Source organism: Platalea leucorodia (genome assembly GCF_965183815.1).
Source record: "Platalea leucorodia genome assembly, chromosome: 3".
Taxonomy (NCBI): domain Eukaryota; kingdom Metazoa; phylum Chordata; class Aves; order Pelecaniformes; family Threskiornithidae; genus Platalea; species Platalea leucorodia.
In genome coordinates, this window is record NC_138825.1 from 76,199,673 (window position 1) to 76,212,991 (window position 13,319).

General features: G+C 41.3%; 1 protein-coding gene across 2 annotated transcripts in view; it reads left to right on the forward strand.

Annotated features, from left to right (window-relative positions):
• The window catches only part of REV3L (REV3 like, DNA directed polymerase zeta catalytic subunit), a 129,493-nt gene that overhangs the window by 39,252 nt on the left and 76,922 nt on the right, over window positions 1-13,319 (forward strand). For both annotated transcript variants that reach the window (XM_082306518.1, XM_082306519.1), the window contains exon 2: window positions 12,876-13,065. In XM_082306518.1, the coding sequence (XP_082162644.1) occupies window positions 12,876-13,065 (190 nt within the window). The remainder of the gene's footprint in view (window positions 1-12,875; window positions 13,066-13,319) is intronic.

Consider the following 13,319-nt stretch of genomic DNA (forward strand, 5'->3'; position numbering starts at 1 on the left):
ATCCAAGGCAGGAGGAGGTAGTTTTATGGAGATCATCAGAATATCTTCACTGAGTTGACATATTAAATATCCTGTCTCAATTTTTATGCTTTTCTTGGGGTTTGCTCATTATTTATGTGCAAAGGAACAACAGAGTCTCTCTTGCATATTGGAATAAAACCCCACAAGTTAAAAATTCTCAGTAAGACAGGTAGTAGCCTTGCTTTTGGGGCTTACATCTGATATTTTCCATCAACAGTAATGCCTAATGTAAACAGTAGCCTGAGAGGCCTCAAAGAGTATTTCTTTCGTAGGTACCTCACAGTTGAAAGTATCTGATGGACTTCAGTTTTGTGTGACTATTGTATGGCTTTCTAGACTGGAGAAGACAAGACTTGGTGAACCAGGTGGTCTCTCGGACTTAATGTTTCCAAGTCATACAATCATAGAATGCTTTGGGATGGAAGGGACCTTTAAAGGTCATCTAGTCCAACCCCCTGCAGTTGGCAGGGACATTTACAACTAGATCAGGTTGCTCAGAGCCCCATCCAGCCTGGCCTTGAATGTTTCCAAGGATGGGGCATCCACCACCTCTCTGGGCAACCTGTTCCAGTGTTTCACTACCCTCATTGTAAAAAATTTCTTCCTTATATCCAGTCTGAAACTACCCTCTTTTAGTTTAAAACCATTATCCCTTGTCTTATCGCTACTGGCCCTACTAAAAAGTTCCTCTCCATCTTTCTTATAAGCCCCCTTTAAGTACTGAAAGGCTGCAATAAGGTCTCCCTGCAGCCTTCTCTTCTCCAGGCTGAACAGCCCCAGCTCTTTCAGCCTGTCCTCATAGGAGAGGTGCTCCATCCCTCTGATCATTTTTGTGGCCCTTCTCTGGACCCTCTCCAACAGGTCCATGTCCTTCTTGTACTGAGGACCCCAGAGCTGGACGCAGTACTCCAGGTGAGGTCTCACCAGAGCAGAGTAGAGGGGCAGAATCACCTCCCTCGACCTGCTGGCCACGCTTCTTTTGATGCAGCCCAGGATACGGTTGGCTTTCTGGGCTGCAAGAGCACATTGCCGGCTCATGTCCAGCTTTTCATCTATCAGTACCCCCAAGTCCTTCTCCTCAGGGTTGCTCTCAATCCCTTCGTCCCCAAGCCTGTACTGATACTGGGGATTGCCCCGACCCAGGTGCAGGACCTTGCACTTGTCCTTGTTGAACCTCATGAGGTTCACACAGGCCCATTTCTCCAGCCTATCCAGATCCCTCTCTATGGCATCCCGTCCCTCAGGCGTGTTGACTGCACCACTCAGCTTGGTGTCATCTGCAAACTTGCTGAGGGTGCACTCGATCCCGCTGTCTATGTCATTGATGAAAATATTGAACAGCACTGGCCCCAGTACGGACCCCTGAGGGACACCACTCGTCACTGTTCTCCATCTGGACATCGAGCCATTGACCATTACCCTCTGGATGTGACCATCCAGCCAATTCCTTATCCACCGAACAGTCCACCCATCAAATCCGCATCCTTCCAATTTAGAGAGGAGGATATTTTGGGGACCGTGTCAAAGGCCTTACAGAAGGCCAGATAGATGACATCTGTAGCTCGTCCCTCATCCACTGATGTAGTTGCTCCATCATAGAAGGCCACTAGGTTGGTCAGGCAGGACTTGCCCTTGGTGAAGCCGTGCTGACTGTCCCAAATCACCTCCTTGCCCTCCATGTGCCGTAGCACAGATTCCAAGAGGATCTGTTCCATGATCTTCCCAGGCACAGAGGTGAGGCTGACAGGTCGGTAGTTCCCAGGGTCCTCCTTTTTACCCTTTTTAAAAATGGCTGCAATATTTCCCTTTTTCCAGTCCTCAGGGACTTCACCTGACTGCCATGACTTTTCAAGTATCATGGTGAGTGACTTAGCAACTACATCAGCCAATTCTCTCAGGACTCTCGGATGCATCTCATCAAGACCCATAGACTTATATACATTCAGGTTCCTCAGGTGGTCACGAACCTGATCTTCTCTTACAGTGGGAGGACCTCTGTCCAAATGATTAAGACAACTTATATTTGATATAAAAAGCTGTCTGAGCAAATTAATTGAATGGATACGAGTTGGAGATGTGACAACTGAAGTGTGTGTTTAGGCACTCAGTAAAAATCGGAGTTTCAAATGTGATTTTATTTGGTGTTACCTATGCTGTTATCTTTGAACCTCTGAGATGTAGAAACATCTGTTCCAGGGTTCTCAGACCTCTGGACCTTGGGACCTGCCTGACGCGTTTGCTAGAGAACTTGAGAGGAATTTGTCTTTTGGAAGATAATGGATTCAAGGAAGGTTGTGGACTTCTTGCTTGAATCTAGAAACTGCCCAGAAATCTGGGCTTCTGGGTAGAGGATCTTTGTGCTGCTTTCAAAAGCACAAGAATGCCATTATGCTTCTAGGTTTGGAGAGCGATGCCATGTCCCCAAAATCAACGATACATTGCATTTTCTTCTAATTTGTGAGATCTCCTTATTTGCTTTTAGGAGCCTATTGAAGTGGTGTGATGATTATTCCAATTTTGATCTTTTTTTTTTCTTTTTTTAATATGGAGAGAAACTTTCCTCATACTAATTTTTTACCTTTTTTCTCTTGTAGTGGTATATTTAGGCATCTTATATGTTTGGATTGAGTTTTTTTAAACGTAATTCAACTTTACATCTGAATGTTCTGCTTTTCTCCCATCTTTGTTTCCTCCCCTAGTTCAAGTGGAAGAACAAATTTGTTGACTGACTTTTCTTGCTGCACTGAGCCATCTCATAGATGGAAGATTGAGGTCATATATTTTTCGTATCATCAGGTTGTTTGAATTTTACTGATGCAAAAGTGTTGAAGAAAGCTGGGCACAATTTCAGGGCTTAGTAGTGTGAGATAAAAAAGGATACAGGGGGCCTGCTATTGGAAGAAGAATACTTTCAGTAGTCTGATTCTAGGCCTATAAATTACTCGTGAAAGTTTTGTTTCCTTTCTTGAAGACTTGCTGAGACAGACATGGCCATATCCTGAATAGGATACTGCTGCTCATTTGAACACTTTGTCCTGTGTCTTCCTAGCTATTTTGTACTCCTAGAACCCATCTTTTTTTTTTTTTTTTTTTTTTTCGCTGTGTTCCTCTTGTATATCTATCCCTGTAACAGATTTTTTCAGATATGAAAGTACTGTTACATCCATTTCACAACGAGAAAGTGCATCATCTATGGTAACTAACTTGCCCAAGGCCACACATGAAGTCTCCCTAGATGGGAATTGAACTCTTGTCTCTTTGATTCTAGGCTAGGTATTACTTCAATATGTGCATGGTTATACAGAGATTTCTAATTTTAAATTACAGATGGAAAACCTAGCTCTTCTCCCTCTCTAAGGATCTTTACATCAAGGATGAGGAATAATGAGGAGTCACAGGCCCTCATTTTCCTACTGGATAAGCTTTCTTTTATTTTTTTTCATTTCATGAGAGTAGAGGTATTACATGTTACAAGGAACAGTTACTGACTAAAGAATTATAAATAACCAAACACTCTATTTGGATTCAAACGAATGTAAGTAAAAAATTTTTTTTTTCTGTCTTGTTTACAAATATTCCTGAAAGAAATGTTTTCTCACATGCCAGGGAAAAACTGAAAGCCTTGACACAAATATGTAATATTATATATGAAATATGGTCTTTAGGCTTTGTTCTTGATTTTGTTTTGAGGATATCTTCCTGCTGCAAGACCTTATTTTATTATTCTTGTTTCTCTAGTATCCAGTATTTAAGACTACAATGTGTGTAGTCCTCCCTTCCTTCTCACCCCTTGGAAGAAAGCTGACTTGATTCAGGACTCTGGGAAAAGGTTGAGAGTTTCACTTAATCACTGAAAAAGTTACATTAATGTAATGTACTACTAAAGAACTCTTTGACATTAAAAGATTAAACTCTTATGTTTTTGAATGACACGTCAAATGTTTTAGGAGGGAAAGACCTTCCCAAGTTTTGCTAGGGAAGGGATTTGTCTTCATCAGAGTATTACCTTACTGGTATCAGTCCGCGTATGTGATCTATTTGCTTTCTGTGAGAGGTACAGAATGGTGACTTTAATTTCGTAAACTGTATTAGCACTGTAAAGTAATTGAGTCCTATCCAGTTTCAGTAGCTCAGTTCTGAGTGATATTCAGTGATCCATGTCTTGACAAGCCCATTCCAGTGAGCAACGCAGCTTCAATTCAAAGCACTATCTAAACTGTGCAGAAGATGCTCACATTGCACCTACCTAGCAGAGTAGATTAAGTACTCCTGTTACAACGTGGTGTTGCTCTCTGAAGCCTGTTCCTGGAGAAAGCATGAGTGAGATTGCCTATGGTATGGTAACTTTTATTGTGGGAAAGAAATTACTTTGAAATTGGGTTCTAATATTTATCCCACTGACAAATTTTCATTTTTGGAGTTGTTTTTCCAACAGGATTGTTACTTTTCCCACTCTCTCTAGTTGTCATTGTTCACCAGTTGTTTTTCAATTTTTTTTAATCTAGATGGTTCAACAGTTATTTTCAAATACCTATTAATCTTTTAAAGATGGTAGTGTCATATCTTTTGGGTTCTAATTACTTTGCTTTACTATTGCTGTTAAAGGAAGGAAATCCCTTATGACTGTCTAGCCTCTTCTGCATCCTGCGGTGACATGCTTGATGTATTCACATGCATTCTTCTGCTAATACTGTCCGTGTTTATTTAGTCCTGCCGCTTTACAAAACTGCGCTTAAAGTACTTTTAATAGATGGCAAGTGTATAAAAAGCCCTTTGTCTTCAGTCTTCTGCATCCTTTTTTTAATCTTCAGCCAGAATTTTCCTAAAATCTTGGGATTTTGCCATGTATTTAAGTGCTGCTGCATTCTCCTTTTTACTCCCACCCCATTGTATTTTACAATTGTCTGGGAGAAATGGATCATAGTTCAGCAATTAAAATAAGTTTTAGGGAGAGTTTCAACAAAACTGGTTGTTCATTTACATATGGCAAGGAAGGAGCCTTCAGTGCAGACAGTAGGTTGCAACGAGTGCCCAGGCCCTTCTCTTGGAGAAAGCTAAGTACCTGCAAAGATGCGCACAGGCTGATGATCTGTTGCGTCAAATGGCCGAGTTGCAGGAAACAGTTAAAAGGCTGCGCAGTATTAGAGGGGCTGAGATGGAGATAGATAGGTGGTTTCAGAACCATGTTCCTGTGGCAGACACCACAGAGAATGAGGCATCTTGGACCCTGGTGACCCACAAAAGCAGCACCCTGATTCAGTCCCCACCCTCCAGCATTACAATCAAAAACAGATATGAAGCTTTAACAGCTGTAGACATCCACGAGCAAGGAGAAACTGTACTAGCAGCACACAGTGGATACCGCAAAAAGAAACAATGAGTGCTCGTACTGGGTGGCTCGCTGTTAAGGAGCACTGAGGCGCCTATCTGCCGGCCTGACAGGGAGTCACGAGAGGTATGCTGCCTTCTAGGAGCTAAGGTGCCACAACTTGTCAAGAGCGCAGACTGCTATCGGTTGCTGCTCTTTCATGTGGGCACGAATGACCCCGCAAGCTGGAACCTGGGCAGAATCAAGGAAGACTACAAAGCCCTGGGGGTGCGAGCAAGAAGTATTGGTGCCCAAGTTACCTTTTCTTCCATTTTACCAGTTAGAGGAAAGGGTGCAGCCAGAAATAGACGTGTAATGCAAATCAACTTCTGGCTTCATGGCTGGTGCCATCTTGAGGGTTTTGGCTTTTATGACGATGGGACATTCTTCGATGACTATAGCCTGTTAGGGAGGGATGGCATCCACCTGTCTAGAAATGGCAAGGGAATCTTTGGCAGCAGGCTGGCCAACTTGGTGAGCTTAGCTTTAAACTGAAGGACTTGGGGGGCGGGGTCCAAAGTGGCAATGCTCCCGCCATTGCAACCAACTGGGGAATAAGCTAGGCCAGCCAGAGCAGCGACAAATGTCCCTTAGCTGCCTCCCAAGATGAGAACCAGAAGACCAACCACCTCAAGTGTATGTATACCAATGCATGCAGCCTGAGGAACAAACAGGAGGAACTGGAGCTCTGTGCCCAGTCAGAAAGTTATGATGTCATAGGAATAACTGAAACATGGTGGGACAACTCATATGACTGGAGGTTCGCAATGGATAGCTATAGGCTGTTTTGTAAAGACAGGCAGGGAAGAAGAGGAGGAGGAGTCGTGCTCTGTGTTGAGGAGGATCTTAAATGTTTAGAAACCAACTACGGTGATTGTGGAAGCCCTACTGAATGCCTCTGGGTCAAGACCAGAGGGGTCATCTCCAAGAGGGATCTTACAGTAGGCATCTGCTACCAACCTCCAAGCCAAGACAATAAGGCCAACGAAGCAGTATTTGGGTCACTTAAGCAAGCTTCAGGTCAACAGAACCTGGTTCTTACGGGTGACTTCAACTACCCAGTCATTTGTTGGAAGAACAATACAGCAGCTCACATGTCATCTGTCAAGTTCCTGGAATGCATTGAGGACTGCTTCCTCATACAAATGTTAGATGTGCCAAGTTAGTCAGTACTAAGACAAAGGCTCTAGATTTTAGAAGAGCAAACTTCAGCTTTCTCAGAACTCAGTTGGATGGGATTCTGTGGGAAGCTGCCGTGGACGATAAAGGAGCTAGTGAGTGCTGGGAGTTTGTCAAGAACACTCTCCTGGAAGCACAAAAATAGTTCATCCCCTTTAAAGGTAAGGGAAGTAGGTGGAGCAAGAGACCCCCTTGGCTTTTCTGTGAGCTTCTGAGTCTGCTCAAAACCAAAAGAGAGGCATACCAGACATGGAAAAGTGAACGAATACCTGTTGAGAACTACAAGGGCATTGCCAGGGTGTGCAGAGATGCAGTTAGAAAAGCAAAAGTTCAGCTCGAATTGAAATTGTCCAGAGGTGTCAAAAACTACAAGAAAGGGTTCTTCAGGTACGTAAACAACAAGCAGAAACAGAAGGAAAATATTGGCTTGCTGTTAAACAGGAGAAGTGAATTAGTCACCAACAACGCTGAAAAGGCAGAGGTTCTCAACACTTTCTTCACCTCTGTCTTTGCCAGCACTGTTGGGCCTCAGGCCTTGGGAACAAAAATCCAGGTTGATGCAGACACAAACCCACCGTCAGTGAAGGAAGAGTTGGTATGTGACCTATTACAGGAGCTTGACCCCTACAAATCGATGGGCCCTGATGTTGTCCACCCAAGGGTGTTAAGAGAGCTGGCTGACGTCATTGCGAGGCTGCTTTCCATAATCTTTAAGAAGTCGTGGAGATCAGGGGACATCCCAGAAGACTGGAAGAAGGCTAATGTCACCCCCATCTACAAGAACGGGCTTGAAGGAGGATCCAGGAAATTACAGGCTCATCAGTCTTACTTCAGTCCCTGGGAAAGTTATGGAATGAATCCTCCTAGGGGCTATCAGAAGTCAAATGGAGCATGTGATTGGGAAAAGCCAGCACGGATTCACCAAGGGCAAATTGTGCTTGACAAACCTGATCGCCTTCTACGACAAAGTAACCTGCTCGGTTGATGTGGGGTGAGCGGTGGACATAGTCTACCTGGATTTCTCCAAGGCTTTTGATAAGGTTTCCCACAGCCTCCTCCTAAAGAAACTCATGTGTTACGGTCTAGACAAGTGGTCTGTGCAGTGGGTGGGGAACGGGCTGACAGGCTGCATCCAGAGGGTGGTGGTAAATAGCTCCTTTTCAAACTGGCAACCTGTCACAAGTGGGGTCCCCCAGGGATTGATATTGGGCCCAACGCTGTTTAGTATCTTAAGTGATCTGGGCGATGAGATCAAGTGTACCCTGATGAAGTTTACTGATGATACCAAACTGAGTGGGGAAGTGGATACTTCGGAAGGGAGAGCCACCCTGCAGGAAGACCTGGATAGGCTGGAAGAATGGGCTAACAAGAACCTTATGCAGTTCAACAAGGACAAGTGTAAAGTCTTGCACCTGGGAGAACATAATCCAGGAGTGCAGCACACAGATTTTCATGTGCTAACTGTGGTGAATCCTTAGGTGCTCCTCGTCTAACTTGTAAATTTTATTCTTAAACTGGACAATACAGTAAGGTCCCTTCTTCATAATTTTCACATTTTTCTTTTGTACAGAAATTTGTCCTATTTTATTTTAGCAGAAAGAAATTTTTAGAAGTTTAAGGCAAAATCAATTTTTTCAGATGGTGAAAAAGCATTTCTCTGAGGACACTTGAATAATAATCCTCAGGTTCTCTAGCTTGTTGTGCTGTGAAATTAGGTGTTCATATGCTTGGGCGGGGGGGCTGGACCAGGTGACCTCCAGGGGTTCCTTCCAACCTCAGCCATTCTGTGATTCTGAATAGATTGCATCTCATTTTTATCCATACCAGATCATCCTGTACAGCTGAGCATTCTGGTGGTCAGAAGACATCAGTTCTTGCATCTTCTTGAGTAGTTGTTGAGCGACTTAGCATTCCTTTATCATACTGGTTTCAGTTCTCTTCTAATTATATTGAATTTTTCTGTCTTAGGGTTGCTACAGGTTTGTCTTCTAATATTTTAAATGATACGGTAGCTCAAGGATTATGCTTGGTACGAGTTCCTAATAGTAATGCATATGGCAACCATCTTCAAAAAAAAAATAGCAGGCTGGCTTTCTTAATCTCTCTTGTGAGTTTCAAGTATGCAAAATGCTGTATTTTCGTTTAATACTTCAGTAACATTTATGCTGCTTGCTTTTCTAAGTATGGGTTTGGGGGGTGGGCTCACTTTCTTTACTGTCTGAAAATATTGCATTTATATTATTTTTGAAGTATTGGTTCATTATTATTCTGGCTATTCATCTATATTGACATTTAGTTTGCAGTTTCTTCTTTTCAGAGAAAATAGCCAATTTGCTAGTTGAGTATCTCATAATATCTCAATGTTTTGTGTATTGCCTCTTTTCTATGTTTTAGCAGCACTTTTTGTGTTCCTTCATCCACCACTTCATTTAGCGCCTGAAAAAGACTTGTGAATAAGCCTCAGCTTTACTTCTAGATTTCTATATGTTTACTCAGCAGTCCCCTTGCGTCATACACTGGGATGCTTGATCTGTGACTTGCAGATAAATTCAACCAGTGCAGACTCCATTCTTTAAGAGAGCATGGGCCAGAGAAATTGTTTGGGCAGCAGCCTCCTCCTGGCTGATAACCCATTATCACCACAAGCCCTAGCATTTACGTACACATTATGTTCATTTGTTAATAGAGATATCGTATGTACTGCTTGTGTACAGAATGGTTGTGGTGCACGTGCACAGTAGGTCCATGATGAGGCCACAGCATGAAACGTTTTAGTGGCCTGTCCCATCTGAAAACTCTGGGAATCACTTCGAAGCATCCAGTTTTGCATCGGGAAATTCTGAGGAAAGCGATCATATAAACCATACGTTTTTTGCTGCAGAATCGCTGTCGAGCACCACTTCCATTGATTCTACAGATGTAAAGAGACTGATGAATAGATGTAAAAATAACATCTGCTGGTCGCTGTAGCAGTCACTGCTGTTGTAGTGGTACAAATTTGCTTCTGTCTATATCTCTGAGAAGAAACAGAAACGTAAGATTGACACATTTAAAGCATAAAACTTCTTAACCTTATCCCAAGCCAAGTTTTTAATTTATGTTAATTGATGAGCCTGTGTGACCTGAGACCCTCAGTGGGTAGATCTGTTTTCTCCCTGTGGCTCTATTGGAAAGAATCCACTAGAATTTGTCATGGCTTAGTGCAAACCATGGTTGCTATTACTGGAGTCTGGTCTTCAGACTCAACACCGTGATATTTGGTGCAATTTGATGCTTTTACTTAAATGATGGTAGCAAGCGACTGTTCTTAATACTAGCAGGGTAAGACTTGTACTAATGTGGATTGTAAATAAAAATAGCAGTATAACCAAATACCATGGTAAATGAGTCAGTACTAACAAGGATCAAAGTGAGCAGCTGTATGAACCCCTGTAACTTTACAGCTGCTGGCCTAATAGGAGTCTTAGATCAGCAGTGGCTTGTTTGCTTTCTCGACAGAATCAAAAATGAAAAGCAGCTCAGTGTGTATAGTTTATAAGCTTTCCCTGGAGTTAGGTGGTAATTTGACTCTTTGGTCATTTGAAGGCTATGGTGTTTTTCATGGGTTTTTTGCATATAGAGAGGAGTGCAGGGGAAGGGGACAAAAGGAAATAGAAGGAAGCTTTCTTCGTACGTGTTCTTTTTTTATTCAACAATAAAATGCCATTTCAGTTCAGCAAGAATTGTTAAACTGCTGCAGTAGAAATGGCTATATTGGTTTTTTAAATTTAATTAACTTGAGTAATCAGGTGCTAGCTATAAAAGCATTATTAATTGTCTTGCGCATAACTTGAAAGGAACCTGTATTTAAGTACAGTAAGTTTAGACTGTCTTCCAGTTCTATTTATTCCGATGCTTTCTAATTTTGTTTTCTGGAGAAATAATTAACTATAACTCAGAATAGTTGGGCAACCATTAAAGCAAAGATTTTTTTTTTTTTAAAGTGTTATCAAAAAGAACAAGAGTTCATAGCTACTAGTGTTAAGAAAAAAAAAAGTAAGTGCAGAACTGAGTTTGACTGACAAGTTGTCACCTGAATTTATAAAATTTATAGGGGGATAGACCTATATATTTGCCAGAAATACTTAGTCTGTAGCTCCAATATCAAATTTAGTTTGGGGTAGGCTGGTTTGTTCACTTGTTTTTTAGAAGCTTCAGTAGGCATTCAGACAAATAATTTGTATGAATTCATTTGAATTTGTCCCTGAATGTGATCCTAGCATACATTCAAAAAAAAAAAAAACCTAACCCCCCCACCGCTCCAACCCAACTAAAAAAAAAAATATGCAAAGCCCTCCCAAAAAACCAACCAAACAAAAATGAATAGAGGTACTGTAGAGTTTAAACAACTAATAATTTTCTCTTAATTATACCGGGGGGGAGGGAATCCTTTATTTCAAAGCCAGTCTTAAGTACAACCTTGAGTAAACACTCAGATATGTTGGTGGCTTGGTACAGAAAATAAATGGTCTGCTACCACTGCATGGATCAATACTCTCTCGGTTGACGTGCTACTAATAAATGACTTATCCCACATTAGGGAGACAGAAGTTTTCCTGCCATATAAAGCTGTTACTGTCCTTTATTTTACCATTAAAAAAAAAACCCTCTAGTTCGTAGTTTCTCTTTCTTTAGTTTCCTCTTTTTTTTTTTTTAGTGTATTATTATTTGAAATACATAATACAGCAATTTCTTCTCTTGAAATAGTTTAAAAGCATGGGCAGAATTCATCATAGATGATGACCTCAACATTATGCGTATATAGGTTGTATTTAAACATTGCTGAAGAGACTTGATGGGGATGACTTATAGGAAGAATAAAATTCACCTTGGAAAATGGATTTGTACTACCATCCTTAGAGCAATTTCTTTCACTTCTAGACATTATATGAAGGTCTGATAAATATTTGAAGAAAGAACAATACATCTGACCCCCAGTAAAAAAAATACAATGCTGTTTATGGTATTTGGAGGCATGCATTTCACAAATGTAAAAATCTGCAAGCAGTCTTGATTCAGAAGCTCTGTTCTTCCTGTGCTTTAATGGATCTACAGCTGCGTTCCCTGGGTGGCCAGTGGTGCACTAGTGTGGGTATGAATGAGTGTAAATAGTTCAGGCAAGGTCCACCTGCTGAGAAATAATCTGTTTGAAAGAATGGACTTTTGGAAGTCTTGTCATTGGTCTTGTGGACCAGTGAAGTTGTGCACCCTATTTATCTCCTGGTTGATGAAAGCACCGCCTTTAGATACTGTTTTGCTATCTTCATGCAGGGAGTTTATCCAAACAAAATGCAAGATGATATATTTGGCCTATCATTATGGTGCGGTGGGGGTTAATCAGCGACATGCTTATAGTATTTTTCTGTGAAACTTTTTCATTGACCAGTGAGAAGTCATGAATGATTTTTGGGGCTGGAAGGGTGGCGAGCAGGACCTGATGTTAGTTTCAGCAGTGAATGCATGCTCTGTTGTATTGTGGTGAGGAAAGAACAGAAAACACACATTACAGTTGAGACTAGTCTCCCAAAAAACATGGTAGGTTTGGGAGATCCCGGTCCACATCACTGTACTGCCTTGTCTGAAACAGAAGCTCAAGCTGTGGTCTAGTAGAATGGTTTTCATGGTGTATTCTTTCATTCTGCTGTTACTGCGGAGTCATGAAAGTTAACGCTGGGAAGTAAACGTGTTGTTAGAAGGCTAGAGACCTGCATATGCAGTAGAGACCTTTCAGGGATCCACAGATTTAAAATGTTGAAAATCACCTGGGTATTTTTTTTTCCATATCCTAACTTGCACCTTAAAAACTAGAATCTTGACTGGCCTTGTAGATGTTCTGAATGGTCTTTTTAATTTCTGAGAGGTTGTATGCTCATCCCAGTGAGGAATGGGAAAAATTTTGATACGGCAAAATTTTCACAAAGGCTGAGAAACCATTAACCATCCAACAGTGACTCAGTACGAAAAATTATTCTCAGAGAGGTGTTGTGTTATTACTACAAAGAAAATCGTTAGGATTACGATTGTATAACAGCAGAATTTGCCACTGTGTATATCACGTAACCACATCTGTTCTGTATTGCTGTTGTCAATGAATCAAATGTGAGAACTGCTCTAAATTGGTACCTTTTGTTTGAAATACACCTGAACTTGTTTTGTAAATTTACCGCAGAACCTGAAAATAACCTGCAAAAATTCAAACTTAGGGACTCCTTAAAAGAAGTAAAAGATGTAGTCATTAGAAAATAAATGTTTACCTTTTCTTTTTTAGGTCAGAAGACTTGTCTCCACTTACATGGTATCTTTCCTTACCTCTATGTACCATATGATGGTTTTGGACAGCATCCGGAATACTATCTTCGTCAAGTGGCATTCAGCATTGACAGAGCACTTAATGTGGCTTTAGGCAATCCATCTTCTACTATTCAACATGTTTTCAAAGTGTCATTAGTATCTGGAATGTAAGTATGACCTGTTAGGATTTCTGGTTATTTGTTTTGAAATGTGTTTGCAGTTGTACTAAATAGAAGCACTTACTATGGACTTGAGTGACTGCAGTGCTTTTCCTTTTTCTTTTCCCCCATGTGTGTCTTCATACAGGCCTGTACAACTACTAAATAATTCTTCTCACTTGCTTTGATTTTAAAATAATCAACAGGTTTTCCCCCCAAACACTTGACATAACCATTTTTTCCTAAACTTGGATCCTAGTGTC